The sequence below is a fragment of the Crocuta crocuta genome, unplaced genomic scaffold, assembly GCF_008692635.1.
Source record: "Crocuta crocuta isolate KB4526 unplaced genomic scaffold, BGI_CrCroc_1.0 scaffold445, whole genome shotgun sequence".
Taxonomy (NCBI): Eukaryota; Metazoa; Chordata; class Mammalia; order Carnivora; family Hyaenidae; genus Crocuta; species Crocuta crocuta.
In genome coordinates, this window is record NW_027530847.1 from 2,344,582 (window position 1) to 2,360,279 (window position 15,698).

At 44.2% G+C, this 15,698-nt stretch overlaps 1 protein-coding gene across 1 annotated transcript; it reads right to left on the minus strand.

The window, feature by feature from the left end:
• Nucleotides 1–1,361: 1,361 nt before the first annotated feature.
• LOC144235754 (putative BPIFA4P protein) lies at nucleotides 1,362–9,555 on the minus strand. Its single transcript, XM_077769363.1, has 7 exons — nucleotides 9,456–9,555; nucleotides 8,170–8,299; nucleotides 6,464–6,568; nucleotides 5,410–5,559; nucleotides 3,222–3,303; nucleotides 2,547–2,610; nucleotides 1,362–1,417 (listed from the first exon to the last, which is right to left on the minus strand). The coding sequence occupies exons 1-7, from the start codon at nucleotides 9,553–9,555 to the stop codon at nucleotides 1,362–1,364; spliced, it is 687 nt and encodes a 228-aa protein (XP_077625489.1).
• Nucleotides 9,556–15,698: the final 6,143 nt, after the last annotated feature.

A 15,698-nucleotide genomic window follows, 5' to 3' on the forward strand; every position in this document is an offset into this window, starting at 1 on the left:
TCAGGTTCTTTCCTACTCCTGTATATTTGCACATCATGTATCCTCTGCTTTTAATTCATTTTCCCATAAAGAAACTCTTAATCATTCTTAACATCCAGTATAAATCCTATGTTCTCTGTGAAGTCTTCCTGTAAGTCTCCAAGCAGTACTGGTGGATCTTGCCCCTTTACTTCCACAGAACCCCAACAAGAACACCTTCTGCGTATGAAATTGCCTATTTGTTTTTCTTACCCTTTATTAGACTGGGGGCTCCTGAAATTAGGGGCATGTCTAATTCATTTTGTAATCCTGGCATCTGGTATAAAACAGGGAATAGAAAAAGTCCTTGCCAAGGCTCCTGGGTGGCGCAGTCAGTTAAGCATCTGACTTTGGCTCAGGTCATGATCTCACAGCTCATGAATTCAAGTCCCATGTTGGGCTCTGTCCTGACAGCTCAGAGCCTGAAGACTGCTTTGGATTCTGTGTCCCCCTCTCTCTCTGCCTCTCTCCCATTCATGCTCTGTCTCTCTCCTCAAAAATAAATAAACACTAAAAAAAAAAAGAAAAAGAAAAAGGTCCTTGCTTTAACGAAATATACATTCTGGTAGGGGATACAGAAAAGAAAAACATAATATATTAAAAATCAGATAATAATGAATTTTATGAAGAAAATGAAGCAAGGAAGAGAGTGGCAGATATGCTTTTTTTTTTTTGAAAGACCTGAGAGGGTGATACCTGAGCAGAGTGTATTCAGCACAGAATAGTTGTAAATAAATACATGACACATGAATAATAACATCTTCTTTTACAGAAACCTTGCAAAGATATCTCCTATAACTGAGCCCCTTCCACATCTCAGCCACATTGCTCTCCTTTCTTACTTCCAAAAGGAAAACTCATTCTTGTCTTGGGGCTTTTGCACATGCTTATCCTCCTGTCTGTGATCTTGGCACAACTGGGTCTTGGCACAACTTCTGCCTTATCATTCACGGCTCAGCTGAAAGATCTCAAAGAGCCTTCTGCCTGACTATAGTCTCTTAATTTGATGCCTCCCTCTCTGCCCCCAACCATCACTCTCTGTCACAGCCCACTTTGTTTTCTGCATAATACCCACCACCTTCTAGAATTTAGCTTACTATACATTTATTTCCTAGTTCATTGTCAGTACACCCAACTAGGATACAAACTCCAGGAGAACAGGGTCTTTGTATTATTCACAGCCATATTCCTAGCAGTTAGCATGTAGTAGATGCTTTAATTGAAATTTTGTGAATGAACAAATGACATATTTATATCATTATAAACTCTAAAGGCCAAGTGCCATCACTAAGGAATGGTAATATGCTCTGACTTCTCACCAGACTGGTGCAAACGTGGCTCCTTTACTTTGGAGATATTTCAAATGTGGCTTGGTACCTGCCCTGCTGCAGCAGCAGACCTAGAAGGCAAAACAGATACCTTAGACAGAGGGAGTATAGGAAGATCAGAGAGGCCAAAGGGGTTTTCTCCTGCTCCAAATGGGGGTAGAGCAGGGTCAGGGAATGAGTCAAATGCTTGGAGTCACAAGGCTGGGCCTGGAGGCTGTGCTTAGTTGCTGGCATCTCTGATCACTTCAGTGATAGTTCTGGACTTTGGTTTCCTTGTCCATAAATTGGGAACAAGCACCCTGTTCCAAACTAATAACTGAAGATCTGTATATTGAAATGAGACAGTGAAGGAATTTGTCATTATAGCAGCTGGGTCCCCATTCGCCTGGTCACCTCTCCAGAATGGTGGCCCAATATCAGTATTGGTTGAGCTGCCTCACTCACTTTGGGTGAGTCTGGGAACCAAGCTTTGGGAGCCTTAAGACTCATCCAGATTGACTGCCTCAAGCTTTCTACTTCATAAACAGTGAGCTCCCTGTCAATGGAGGTATGTGAGGAGAGGCCAGAAAACTGCGTGTTGGGAGAGACACTTAAAGGAACTTTAGAAACTCCAGCATCTAGCACTTGGTAAGGGCTAGTGAATCTTCAGTCAATAAAGGAGGAGTCCTTTCAATCCAGAAATTCTGTTGGTTTTCATATTCCTGCTGGGGGCCTCAGCTGCCTCTTTGGCTTCTGGGAGACCTGGAAACTTTGGGTGCCTGGAGATAGAGATTATTGGAAGGAAGCAGTCCTTGGGTTGAAACCAGGTCAATTTTCTGCTTATAATGCAACATTATGTAATCTAGGAAGAAAGTTAAGAGGAATTGGGCAGATTTCTCCCCCAGAGTAGCTTCCATTTATGTCTCATTTTCTCTAGGCTTTTCAGACCAAAATAGAATTGAAACCACTATGTACTTGGCTATTGGTGGAGTTTCAATGGCTAGTGAAGGCATAGTGCTTAACCCTGGGAATAGTGCACAGGACTCCCTCAGTAGATGGCAGTTGAGTTTGTGAGGATTGTTACTAGCAGGGACCATTATGCTTCATTAAAGATGGGGTGTTTTGTTTGGGGAAAGTGTTAGGGGAGAGGAGATGAAAAGAGTAAAGGAGGAGTCTGAGCTTTCTGGGATGTTCCTATGTCTTCTCACCACCAGCACTTACTAATCAGTTGGTTAGTCACTTGTGGATTCAGGTTATAAAGCCATGAATTTATGAAGGGACACATCTGAAAGACAAGAAAATATGCAAGAGTCAGGCGGAGGACTTTACCAAGGATGGCTGAATATTCAGGGGGCAATTGAGGCAAACTCTCCTTCTAAGCCAACCTATTCTAGGGAATGACCAGGTAGGGGAGTTTGGGGGGATAGACTGCTTGGGGTCACATGTCAGCTGAGCTGTCTGTCATTGGCCATCTCTAGAACTTTTTCTTGAATTTGGCAAATGGAAAGAATATTGGTATTTAGAGTATGAGATTATTTGTAGGATAAGAAAATTTGTGTAAGATCCTTAGCACAGTGCCTGTGTGCTTAATGAATATTACCTGCTAATTTTTATGATTACTTATACTCATTTTACAGATAAGGAAACTGAGTCTTGAAGGGGTTTATCAACTTATCTCCAGTCACACAGATGCTGATTTTGACTTGAAGAATTAACTAATATCTATAAAGCACTTCACCGTTGCTGGTTGCAGAATGAGAATGTGATAAATGCCACTTCCTCTCTCCCTAACTCTCCTTCCTGGAAGATTTACTTCCAGTTTATTAAGAAGACACACTCCACCAAACTCTGGGTCTCATAGTCAAAAACTGAAGTAATCTGGGTTTGTATACTTACTTTTGCTCCAAAATTATGGATTATTAGGTTTCCCAGGACTCTTTCTATGTTTTCCACAATAAAGTTTTTCATTGGGGTGATGCTAAATGAAGAATGAAAGTAGAACAGATTAAATTCTCCCAAACCCTCCTTTCCTTTTTTTAAAGTATTTATTTATTTATTTATTTATTTATTTATTTATTTATTTATTTATTTTGGGAGAAAGAGTGAGCAAGCCAGTTGGGGAAGGTCACAGAGAGGGAGAGAGAGAATCCCAAGCAGGTTCCATGCTGTCAGGCAGAACCCCATGTGGGGCTTAAACTCGCAAACCATGAGATCATGACCTGAACCAAAGTCAAGAGTCAGATACCTAACTAACTGAGCCACCCAGGCACCCCACCAAACCTTCCTTTCTTTATATCACTTACGTACTTAGTTGACCCCGCATTACTTAAAGTCTACTCCTTTTTCCATGGTACTCGAGAGCTAGCCTTGCCCTTCAGCTCCAACGTACCTCTAAGGACTCCTTAAAATCAATCTTTTAATTTCTTTATTTTCTTATTTATTTATTATTTATTTTAGAGAAAGACCATGAGTAGGGGAGAGAGGCAGAGGGAGAGTGAGAGACAGGGAGAGAGAATCTTAAGCAGGCTCCATGCTCAGTGTGAATTCTGATGTGGGACTCAATCCCACAATCCTGGGATCATGACCTGAGCTGAAATAAAGAGTTGGACACTAAACCAACCCATCCACCCAGGGGCCTCTGAAATTAATATTTCAATTTAAATCACCTTGCCCTCATCATTGTTCCCCACCACCTCCCTCTCCCTGCCTATTTTGTTCTTCTCTTCTGGAATGCTTTCAGTTTCTACCACCCTTTTAGGTCCTGATCACTGTCTTTCTGGCACATTTTCCCATTCTTCTGATTATCTAATGTTCCAATTGAACTTTTCTCCTTAGCCTGATGGTTATGCTTTAATGGAAGAGATACTGTAATATCATTCTTCAGTTGGGGGAGATGAGAAGAAATCAGAAGACAGCAGTGTAAATGTGTCTTCATTCTGGCTCAGTCCATAACTTTTACAAGTGAGGGTAAATCTCATTCTAAGGCAAAGTGTTTGTGTCTTTATTCTATAAAGAGCTTACATATAAATCAGCTGAACTACCACTTCTAGCCTGAAGACTCAGATTTCCCTCAAAGGAAAAACTGGTTTTCTTCAACATATCAAAAGACATGGAGCCACACTGACAGAGTTTCCCAGAGGGGGAGAGTGGTGGGTAGGTGGAATGGCTCTGAGTCAAGGACACTGTGTCTGGAACAGGACAGGAGGACATTACCAGACCTGTAAGGGCTCAGAAAGGATTCCACACTCAGATCTTTCTTAAAACAGTGAGCAACTGGGAAATGAATCAAAATAAGGAATTCATGAATGAAAAAGACATGGTGTACAATAGATTGGTGATGACTATTGGATTCAGTTCATCAAGGGGAGTATAGCTCAGCGGTAGAGCATTTGACTGCAGTTAATCATGAATGTGAGCCTAAATTTTAAAAAATCTTACAAAGAAGATTGTAAAAAAGAGACTAAAAACATAAAAGATAACACTTAGTAAAAGGGCAAACCTCTGAAACCAGAGGTTTCAAGAGAATGGCACCTGTGGGATTTTCTGCTGAAATTCCCTACTGAACAGAAAAGTTGCAAACATGAAAATAATTGGTCATGATTGGTTATGGGGTGAAACTGACCAATGCCAGGTAGAAACACCTCACTTCAGTTCTATTGGTGAAGTATCTGGTGAGTGATTTGGAATGCCTTAAAACTATTATATACCTTCAAATTTGAAAGTAGTATAACTGTTTATACTTTTTCAATCATTTCAGGAGTCTATAATTTCCTGCGCTAAAGGTTCAGGATTTATAATAGCAAAAAAAATCAGAAATAACCTATATGTCAACCAATAATCAAGTGAGCCTGCTTTCTTTGTTCTTGTTACTATTCAGTGAACTTCTTTTCATGTCAGTGAAAATATTATTTTCATAATAAAATTTGTAAGTGCTATGAAGTTCTATTTGTAAGACACACATCCCCAAATGCACAAAAGATTCATTTGAAAGGTCTGCTTTGCTGTTGATGTGTTGCAGATGAAGCCTCCTTGGGACTTCATCACAACCAGCTGGATGCAGAGGGAAAAAAAATGGAGAACTCACAAATTTCCGGATTGGATCCATATGGTGTCAGGCACAACCCTGCAATGCCCAAAGGCGAGTTGGTATCTGTTGTCTACTTTCTTCTCCAAGTAAAGCTGGACTTTCATATCTGTCCGTACATGGAATATGTAGGGATTAAGAGCTGGAAATCTGTGGGAGGGAAGTATTAAGGCTGGTGGGAGAGAACCTCAGAGCTTACTTTACTCCCATTTGTTTCTAGAATGAAGGTTCCCCTGATTTGTACAGGACTCTCAAAATCACCCTGTTGAGATAATTTCCTCATTTTTCAAAACAGGTAATTCAGGACTGGAGAATGGGAATGGTTTTCTTCAAGTCGGCCTTCCAGACAGTAGCTAAGCCAGGTAGGTCTGCATTCAGTATGTATACCTGATTTATCTACTATATCCCTATATCTGGCTCGGGGGACCATTAGAAAGGAAAAGGTTGATTCTAAGTATGGCATCCTATCAAAATTGAGAAATTGAATTTGGAAAGTACTCTGCCAGAGGTCACAAACTCCGCTGCCTCCAGGGCCAGGCTTCAGGAGGAAATGAATGAGATAGAGCAGGGGCTGGTTTTGCAGGGAGAGGTGACAGCTGCGATGAACTGAGGAATGCCTGGTCTCTCTGAAGATACTCAGTGTAGACCAAACAAAACACATCTGTGGACAATCTCTAGGCAATGGTGCCAAGGGGCATTGCAGTCTAGAGCAAATTTTGTTCTCATCTTAAGTTGTATTCAGTCAGGGCTGAGTGGGCTCATGAAGTCCAAATAAATGAAGGTGGGGCTTTCTGGATAAAACAGGAAAGGAACCTGTTCAACTTGCCCTGCTTTCCCTAGAGAGACCCCAGCTTGGAAACATTCAGGTATTCTGCAGGCTCTGAATTCTACCCGCAGAGTGACCCAGGCCTGGAGAGGGAGTTGTTTTGCCCCAACCACACAATGAGACTTGCTAAGATTATACTGGACACCCTTTAGTTATGCCTGCTTCCCACACCCCACACATCTGTACAAAAGTACAGAATTCTTCAAGCAACTTAGAGCTGTTACTTACTTTATTTGTATGGAAAATGCCAATGGCATCTGTAACTCGACCCCCTTGAAGTCAGGAGAGTTCTCAAGGGAGACCTCAAAGAGTTGAAGGTCTTTCATCTGTACCCTGCGTGAGAAAAACGGGGAAGGTTGTGGCTCTAGTCACTGGGGGACCCCACTTTGTGTAAAAGCAGAGCAGAGGCTGAATGTACACAAAGACAGTTACTGACTCATTAATAATGTAATTTATTGTGCAGCTGCTATGTGATATAAACATTGAAAATATAGCCCTGAACAAAAAAACCTCTTGCCTTAATGCATCACAGAATGATCATCATGTTCAGCCCTTTGGCCAGCACCAAGCAGGCTGGAATATGAATAAATAATAAGTAGAAGACTGAAAGCTATAGATAGCTCATGCTTGGGCAGAGTGTATGTGTGTAAAACAATAAATCCAGTAAGTGAATGCACACAGAATGTGTCATGTGATGGGTGCTGTGAAGAAAAATCCTGGTGTGATCAGGTGAAGAGGGTGACACTAGGAATAGTGACATTTTAGACAGAGTGTCAGGGAAGGCTTCCTATAGGAGGTGACACTAGGGCAGAGTCATGAATGAAGTTGAGGGTACAGGTAGGTCATAAAGATGGTCAGAGGAAGAAGGGACCAGGGAGAAGACAGACAAAGAACATAGGCTTTGATGCTGGAATGGCAACAGGCTCAACATGACAGGTGGCCAGTGGGCAGGGGAGAAGGGAGAGGGCAGTCAAGACCAGGTCGCAGTGGGCCTTGTGGGACAATGGTAAGACTTTTGGGTTTGGTTCAAAAAGTAACTAGAAGACATTGGAGGGTGTGAGCAAGAGAGTTACAGTGTCTGGCCTACTTCTTAGAAGGATGCTTGTGGATACTGGTGGAAGGAATGGGAGAGGGTGCTTGACGTGGAAACAGTGGGACCTGGGACCATAAGTCAGGGGCAGATGCTGGTGGTTCAAACCAGATGAAGTGGAGAAAATGGTCAGGTGCCTGGGTGTGTTTTGAAGGTAGAGTTGACAGAGTTAGCAGACAGGCTTCATGGGAGTGTGAGTGAAGACAAGGGTATTGGACAATGTCAAGAGTTTTGGCCAGAGCAGCAGAATGGATGGAGTTTCATTAGCTAAGACGGGCTGGGCTGGGGGAGAAGCAGACTGTGAGGGTGGGAATCAGCAGTAGTTTTGAACTCGTTAAGACAAGGGACCTGTGTCTTCTACACTCTGGTGTTCAGATGGCATTGATTACAATGATTACCACATTGTTATTGTAGAGCTTGTTGTAATTGGTACTGCTGACTGGGGGCTTGCTGAGGGCAAGGAGCTATGTAAGCATGTTACATGGGTTGTTTCATTTAATATTCACAACAGTCCTATGTTGCTGGATGCTATAGTTCCCCATTTAATAGGGGCAGAAGTTGAGATTCAGGTAGGGGAAGACACTGGTGGTGCTCTCACAGCTGGTGAGTAGCCATTCTCTTCCCAGATAAAGAGACTAGAGCCCTGTCTTCAGCACCTCCTTAGCTTCTGCCTCTGCCCCCAATAGAATTTCTCCCAACGAGGGGGTCTTAGTCCATTGAAGTTGGAAGGGCTATTAGCTGAGGGAAGGGACTTTGTAGAGTCAAGAAAATGCCAGAAAACTGCTAACAAACCAACAAATCAGGACAGTCTGGACATGGAGGTTTGTGATCAAAGACCACTCACATAAAACTGGCATCCCCATTGGTGAGCTGGTGGCCCAAGGCAAGGCTGAAGATATTCTTCAATGGCTCCTGGAAGTCAATTGTCTGCAGGGCAGGAAGAAAGTTCATACCAAGGAGTCCTTGTGTCAAAGCTGAAAAACATATCCCCCCACCCCCATTAGACTTTTAGATGCCAAAGATTCTCCGATGCAACCTTGACCTCTGAGAATGTCCCATTCACCTAATTTTCCTGGTGTGCTTGGTGCTGGGCCAAGTTCCCAACACAATCATTCAGCAAGTATTTTTAGAGGCCTACTATGTGCCAGGACCATTCCAGACTGTACCAGTGAGAACAGGCAGCATTCTCTGCCCTTGTGGAGCCAACATTCTTGTGGGGATGAGGGGAGAGAGATGATAAAGTAGTGATTAAAGGGACATGTGTGAGTCAAGTGCAAATAAGTGTCATGAGGGTGCTGGTTTCAAAATAGTCAACAACCAGCTGGGCATGGGCACGAAGCAATCAGAGAGGACATCAACCACAGCTCTGTAGCCTGGTCTTGTGGCTCCCAGGCTGCTCCAGGTGTTGACTCATTAGATTTCAGTTGCTGAGGAGCATAGAGTCCTGGAGTTAAGGTAGGATGGTTGGGGTGATGAAAGGAGGCCACCTGGGGAGTCTGAGCAGGCGCCACTTCCCAAGAGTCTAGAAAAAATTTTTCAGAATTTTAACCACTGAAGCCATACTGTGCATTCTGCTGAAGCTATTTCTGTCATGAGGGAAAAATAAAAGTCAGAATGAGGAATTGAGAATATTGAGTGAGGGGTAATTCATGTGACAAGGTCAAGGAATGTCTTCTGCAAATGCAACATTTTTAGCAGAGACTTGAAAGAAGGGAAGGGAGACTTGATACCAGAAGAGTGTTCCAGGCAGAGGCACTAGCAAGTGCTAAGGTCCTGGGTGTGCTTTATGTGTTGAGGAGACTACTGTGGCAGGAGGGGAGCCAGTGATTGGGGATGGGGGGAGGGAGGTAAGAGAGATGAACAGGAGCCAGTCCAGGTAGGGCTGGGTCTTTTGATGGTGGGTTTTAATAGGTAGATCAGGGCAAGGAGACAGGAAGGAGGGGAGTCTTGGGAGAACAGGATTAAATACAGTAATGTGATGATTAGAGCAGCTAATGATTAATTATGTTAACTGTGTCCCAGACACAATGCTAATTAGAACTTAACCCATACTGGCTCATGGTATAGAATTTTAGGAGAGACCTATGGGTTTGATCAAGCCAGGGATGACCCACGCCAGGACAATCTCACCATCAGTGATCTGGGAAGAAACTCTGGACAGGACCTCTTGAGCAGAGGATGAAGCAAGCAGCCCACAGAGGAGAATGAAGAAGCTGGAGACCTTTAGCATCTTGGGTCAGGTACCTGTAGGGGAGCAGGCAGAAAGGGTCAGCTGTGGGGTCATTCTCTGAGAGAGTCTCCCCAGAGCTTGTGTCTATGGTGGCTATAGAACTCATGTGGACCTATTTTACAGATGGGGCCAGTGAATTTCAGAGAGGAGACACACTTTTCCTCATAGTATAGAGCAAGAAATGAAGAGTCCAAGAGATGAAGTCAGCTCCCCAAGGCCACACAACTTATATATATGCCCAAGGGAGCTGGACATATAGCTCTTCCTGCAGGGACACAGTCTTCCCTGGTAGAGCTGCCCACCACCCCTGTGAGAGACTGCACGATGTACAGGAAGAGTCTCTGAAGCGCTCCACTTCTTACCACGTGTGGGATTGTGGGATTTAGGGCAAGTTGCTTCACCACATGACACTGTATGGAGGACATATTATCCTCATTTTACAAGAGGCATCGGTGGTGACGAGCACTGGCTTCAGAGACAGACAGGCCTGGGATGCAATCCCAGGTCTGCCACCTACTCGCTGGACAATCTGGGCAATGCAGATTTTGGGAGGTTCAGTTTCCTCATCTGGAAAATGTGGATGATACACACCTATACCATACCTTCCTCTCAGCCCCAGAGGAAGGCAGAGCAGAGGCTGAATCAAAGCAATCCACTTATATCCTATCTCTTGGCTATCTTCTTTCAGCTGGCTTTGGAAAAAGATGGTATCATTCAGAACCTCTATAATTTGTATCATGATGTCCAGCATCTAATGAAAAATTACAAAGCAAACACACATACACAATAGGACAAATGGACTGAAATCCAAGAAATGAAAACATACAATACAACAGACTCACAGGTGATTCAATTATTCAAATATTGAGCAGACAACAGGGCAAGCAGCCTATAGAGGATGAGAAGGAGATCTGAGACTTTCAGCATCTTGGGGCAGTACCTGTGGGGATCCCAGGTAAGTAGAGTCAGTTTCAGGACCACTCTGATGCCCTGGGTCTCCGTCAGGTGAATCCTGATGGCTCTGCAGTGGGGCAGGCTTTATAAATGGCAAGTGACCCCATTGCTGGGAAGACGTGGCACTAGGAAACTAATGAGAAGCCCTCAATCTCACCATGTCCATCCAACACCTCCAAAGCAAACATTCCTTCATAGAAGTCCTGGAGGATTAAGGAGATAGGGACTCACTTAAGACATTGATGGAAGTGTCAGTAATATATTTCAAACTGCACATCACGAATGTCAGCAAATAAAGAGGTATGGAGAATGTAGGGAGCCCTGAGGGAGTCTGGAGACTGTGTTCATGACTCTCATTCATGGCCCTGTCCTGCTGGCTTCCTCATTTGTGCCATGAGTGAAGTGGACCCAAAGGACTGTGAAGGAGGAAGCCACTCAGTCTGCTCTGAGTGGAAGCAAGGGGGGATTACCCTGGCTTCAGTTCAGGGAGCCTTGAGTTCTAGCCTGGCTCTACCTATGCCTTGCTGTTTGGTCCTATGCCCTTTCTGGGCCTCAGTTTCCCCATCTATAATAATTCTAGCACCGATAGGCAATCTTCACAAATGCTTGTGGAATTCTCATAGCAAACTTACAATATAAAAACGATCGTTAGTCCCAGTTTACAGATGAGGAAACCAAGACTCAAGAGAGGAAAACTTTGCCCAGGGAAAAGAGCTAGTGTACAGTAGAGTCAGGTTTTGAATCTAGTTCTGCCTTATGCCCAAGCTTGTAACGTTGACACCATGTCACAAATTCCTTCTTTTAGAGCGGAGCTGAGGCCTTCTTATTGGGTAGGAGGAATAGTTTTCTGTTGCACTGAGAAAGCTTGTTTCTCAAGGCCCGAAGGACAGATATACTCCATCATTTGCTCCTAAAACTGGGACCCTACTCAAGCTTTAATTTCAAAAATATATTAAAACATATATTTCAGATTATTCACATGATCCATGTATACAAGGGAACGTTTTTATTTTTATTTATTATTATTTTTTAATGTTTATTCTTGAGAGAGAAAGAAAGAGAGAGAGAGAGAAGGTGCGAGCAAGGTAGAGGCAGAGAGAGAGGAAGCCACAGATTCCGAAGCAGGCTCCAGGCTCTGAGCTGTCAGTCAGCACAGAGTCCAATGCGGGTCTCAAACTCAAGAACCACAGGATCATGACGTGAGCCGAAGTCAGATGCTTAACCGACTGAGCCACCCAGGCGCCCCACAAGGGAACATTTTAAAATATAGAAATACATAAAGAAAACAATATCTCTATTTAGAGACAACCTCTCCTAGAACTTTGGCTCATTGCTCTCTAGTCTTCGTTCTGTGCAACTGGATATACACATAGATACGGAGAATAATCAGCCGGCTAACCTCTTTGTGGTCTTCTTGAAGCTTTCAGTACTTTCGTGTCTGCCACTTAAGTCACTTAGCCATTCTGGCAAAGATCAGACAGCTCCACAAAGTCCAAGCTGTAGGGACCTTGTGCTGATCTCCTGCAAACCATCCCTACGTCCAAGGCTGGCTACACATTGTTTCCCTGCTATTTAACCCTCTGACCTCAGGACCTTTGTTCGAGCTATTCCTATGTTCCTGGAAAGTAGCAAACACTCCATAAATCTGTGTTAGAAGAAATGAATTAAGGACCCATTCTTTGAAGACTTGTCTTAATCTCACCCTTGCCAAGAAGGTGTTATAATATCCCTGGTAGAAATTAACCTCTCTTTGACTCCAAAGCTGGGACATTTGTCCCCCTGTTCAGCTCCAGGTTTGAAGATTTCAGTTTCTGCCTCTAATTTGTCAGCTTTTAGGGGCTGTGTCTAAGTTTCTCTGTCTCTCTAGACTTTGCACTACATGCTTTGCACACCCCATCTTATTTCATCCTCCCCAAACCCTATGAGGGGTTGATGCTCACATTACTGGCAAAGAGGCTGTGCTCCAAGAAGCTGAGTGATGTGCTTCTGGCCCCTGGAAGAGCCAAGATCCACACCCACGAGGCAGACCCTAGAGCCAAGGTCTTAATTATGACTCAAATTCACCCAGTATGTTTTCTGCCTATGGGTACATGTTAGAGCCAGAAGGCCATCCTGATGTGGGTCATTTGAAAGCAGGGGTTCCCAGCAGATGTTCCAGCTTGGCCACCCACCAAAAACATTACTGCATGCCTCCTCTTTGTAGAATGTGGGCCAGGAAGCCCCGAAGAGGAGGCAGAAAGGGCAGTCAGGGGTCAGGTTCTAAGGGGATCACAATGCCAGGCTTGGAGCCTCTACCCTGAAGGGGTTTTTTGGTTTTGTTTTGAATAGACTATTTTCCTGAATACTTTCAGGTTGACAGTAGTTTGGCGCAGAGTGTGTGGAGACTTCTTGTATACGTCCTGGCCCTTTGCACACACAGCCTCTATGGTCAGCAGCCGCCAGCAGAATGGGGCGTTGTTATGGGGATGAGCCTGCACTAACACATCATTATCACTCAACACCCACAGTTTACATTAGGTGCCGCGCTCGGGGGTGTACATTCAGCATGTTTGGACACATATGTAATGATGTGTATCTACTTCTAGACTATACAGAACAGTTGCATCGCCCCAAAAATTCCCTGTGCCCTGCCAATTCCCCCCTTCTTCTTTCCAAACCCCTAACAATATTGATTTTTTAAAACTATTGTCTCTGTAACTTTGCCTTTTCTAGGATTTCATATAGTTGAAATCAATCAGTATGCAGCCTTCTGACTTAATAGGCTTCTTCTACTTAGTAACATGAACTTGAGTTTCTTCCGCATCTTCTAATGACCTGATAGCTCATTTCTTTCTTTAAAATAATTTTTTAAAGTTTATTTATTGAGAGAGAGAGAGCAAGAGCGCGCGCCCACAGGGGAGAGGGAGTGAGAGAATCCCAAGCAGATTCCACACTGTCAGCACGGAGCCCAACTCACAGCTTGATCTCACGAACAACGAGATCATGACCTGAGCAGAAACCAAGAGTTGGGTGCTCAACTGAGTAAGCCACCCAGGCTCCCCATAGCCCATTTCTTTTTAGTGCTGCATCATATGCTACTGCCTATGTAGCATTTGTGTATCCATGCACCTACTGAAGGGCATCTTGTTCCTCCAAGCTTTGGCAGTTATGAATAAATCTGCTAAAACCTCCAAGTGCAGGTTTTTTGTGGACATAGCTTTCCAATTCCTTTGGGTAAATACCAAGGAGTGTGACTGTGGCATGGTGTGGTGAGACACTCTGGAAGCTTCCATCAGGGTTGTGAAATGCAGGTCCACAGATACCATTGTCAGTACAGCTGATCCCATTAGCAGCTGTATCTGTAGGCATAGGGTCAATTGGATGCACAAGTGTTTGCAGGACAACAGGGACAAACGTGACTTTGTGTGCTGGCCTTGGATGTGAGATAAAGAGAATCAGAACCAAAGGTGAGGCTTGCCCCTTCCTGCGACACTCTCTCCCTCCTAAGCTGAGGACGGTTCTCTCTGTCCACAGCCCAGCTCTCCACCCCAACAGCCCCTGCCCTGGCTGGGACCTGGAGCAGACATGGCCTTTGTCTCCTTTCAACCCACCCAACAATCACTTGCTAGAGGAAACTTCCAAAACTGATTGCTGACATTGTCTCTTCCTGTCCAGAAACCTTCCATGGACTCCAAGTACCTAGGAAGGTAGGCTGGGGCCCCAAGAACCTTCCAGGAGGTCTGCGAGGTCCAAACAAATTTTAAATGAAGATGAAGACGTTACTTGCCTCCTCTCTCATGTATCTCACAGTGTAGAGCAGGTCTGTCCGGCGCTCAGGACCCGTGACACTGGGACAGGTGGACACACGCAGATGCGAGGGTCCAGCTGCCTCTACTCAGCCAGTCAGTCCGGAGATTAAAACAACGTTTATTTATTTATTATGAAAAAGAGAGAGAGAGAGAGAGAGATGGGCGGGGCAGAGAGAGAGAGAGAGAGAGAATCCCAAGCAGACGGCGTGCTGTCAGCACAGAGCCTGATGCACGGCTTGAACTTGTGAACAGTGAGATCATGACCTGAGCCACAATCAAGAGTCGGACGCTTAATGAAGAGTCACTCAGGCGCCCTGTGAGATCAAAAAGAAAAAAAGAAAAAAAAAAGGTAAAGCAGACCCACTGTTCTCACGTTTGATGTTTTCTGGAACACGCAGTTATTTTTCATAAAATATGNGACAGGAAAGAGCCCCATATGGGACTCAAACTCATGAACTGTGAAATCCACCTGAGCCAAAGTCAGCTACTTAACCAACTGAGCCACCCAAACAACCAATGTTTTTTATTTTTTATTTTTATTTTTATTTTTTAATTTGGGAGAGAGAGGGTGCGAGTGAGTGAGGGGCAGAGAAAGAGATAGAGAGAGAAAGAGATTGCTACAAGGGGAAGAGAGAGAGAGATGAAGAGAGAAAGAGAGGGAGAGAGAAGCAGGGCTCACCTGAAGTGAGGCTCATGTTTGTTTGTTTGTTTGTTTTACCTGAAGTGGGGCACAGGCTCACCTGAAGTGGGACTCGAATTCACAAACTGTGAGGTCATGACCGGAGCTGAAGTCCGACGCTTAGCGACTGAGCCACCCAGGCGCCCTGGAGTGGACACTTTCTAAATGCTCTCTCTGTATTGGAAAGAATGTTAAGGTAAACTGGTTAGACGTTCATGTTGGGAAGCACAGTGTCTTTTTTGAGAAACACTGAAGACTCCCTTAGCTGGGAGGGAACTCAAGAGAAAAGTTATTCTTTTTTTAAATTTAATGTTTATTTTTTTTTGAGAGAGACAGAGAGAGCATGAACAGGTGAGAGCAGAGAGAGAGAGGCAGACACAGAATCCGAAGCAGGCTCCAGGCTCTGAGCTGTCAGCACAGAGCCCAATGTGGAGCTTGAACCACGACCATGAGATCATGACCTGAGCCAAAGTCAGACGCTTAACCAACTGAGCCACCCAGGCGCCCCTGAGCAAAGTATTAAGGCTGAGCAGGAATTAGCCAGCTGGACAGGGAGAAGGAATGGTGTCCCAGAGGGACATAACATCATGGACAAAGGCTTGGCACTGACTCAGGTTGATTAGTGCCCAAAGAAGCCCTGAATTTTGAGACCTTATTTGTATATATATGTGTGTGTGTGTATTTTTTTTTTTTTTTTGTTGAGAGGGAGAATGTCCCAAAAG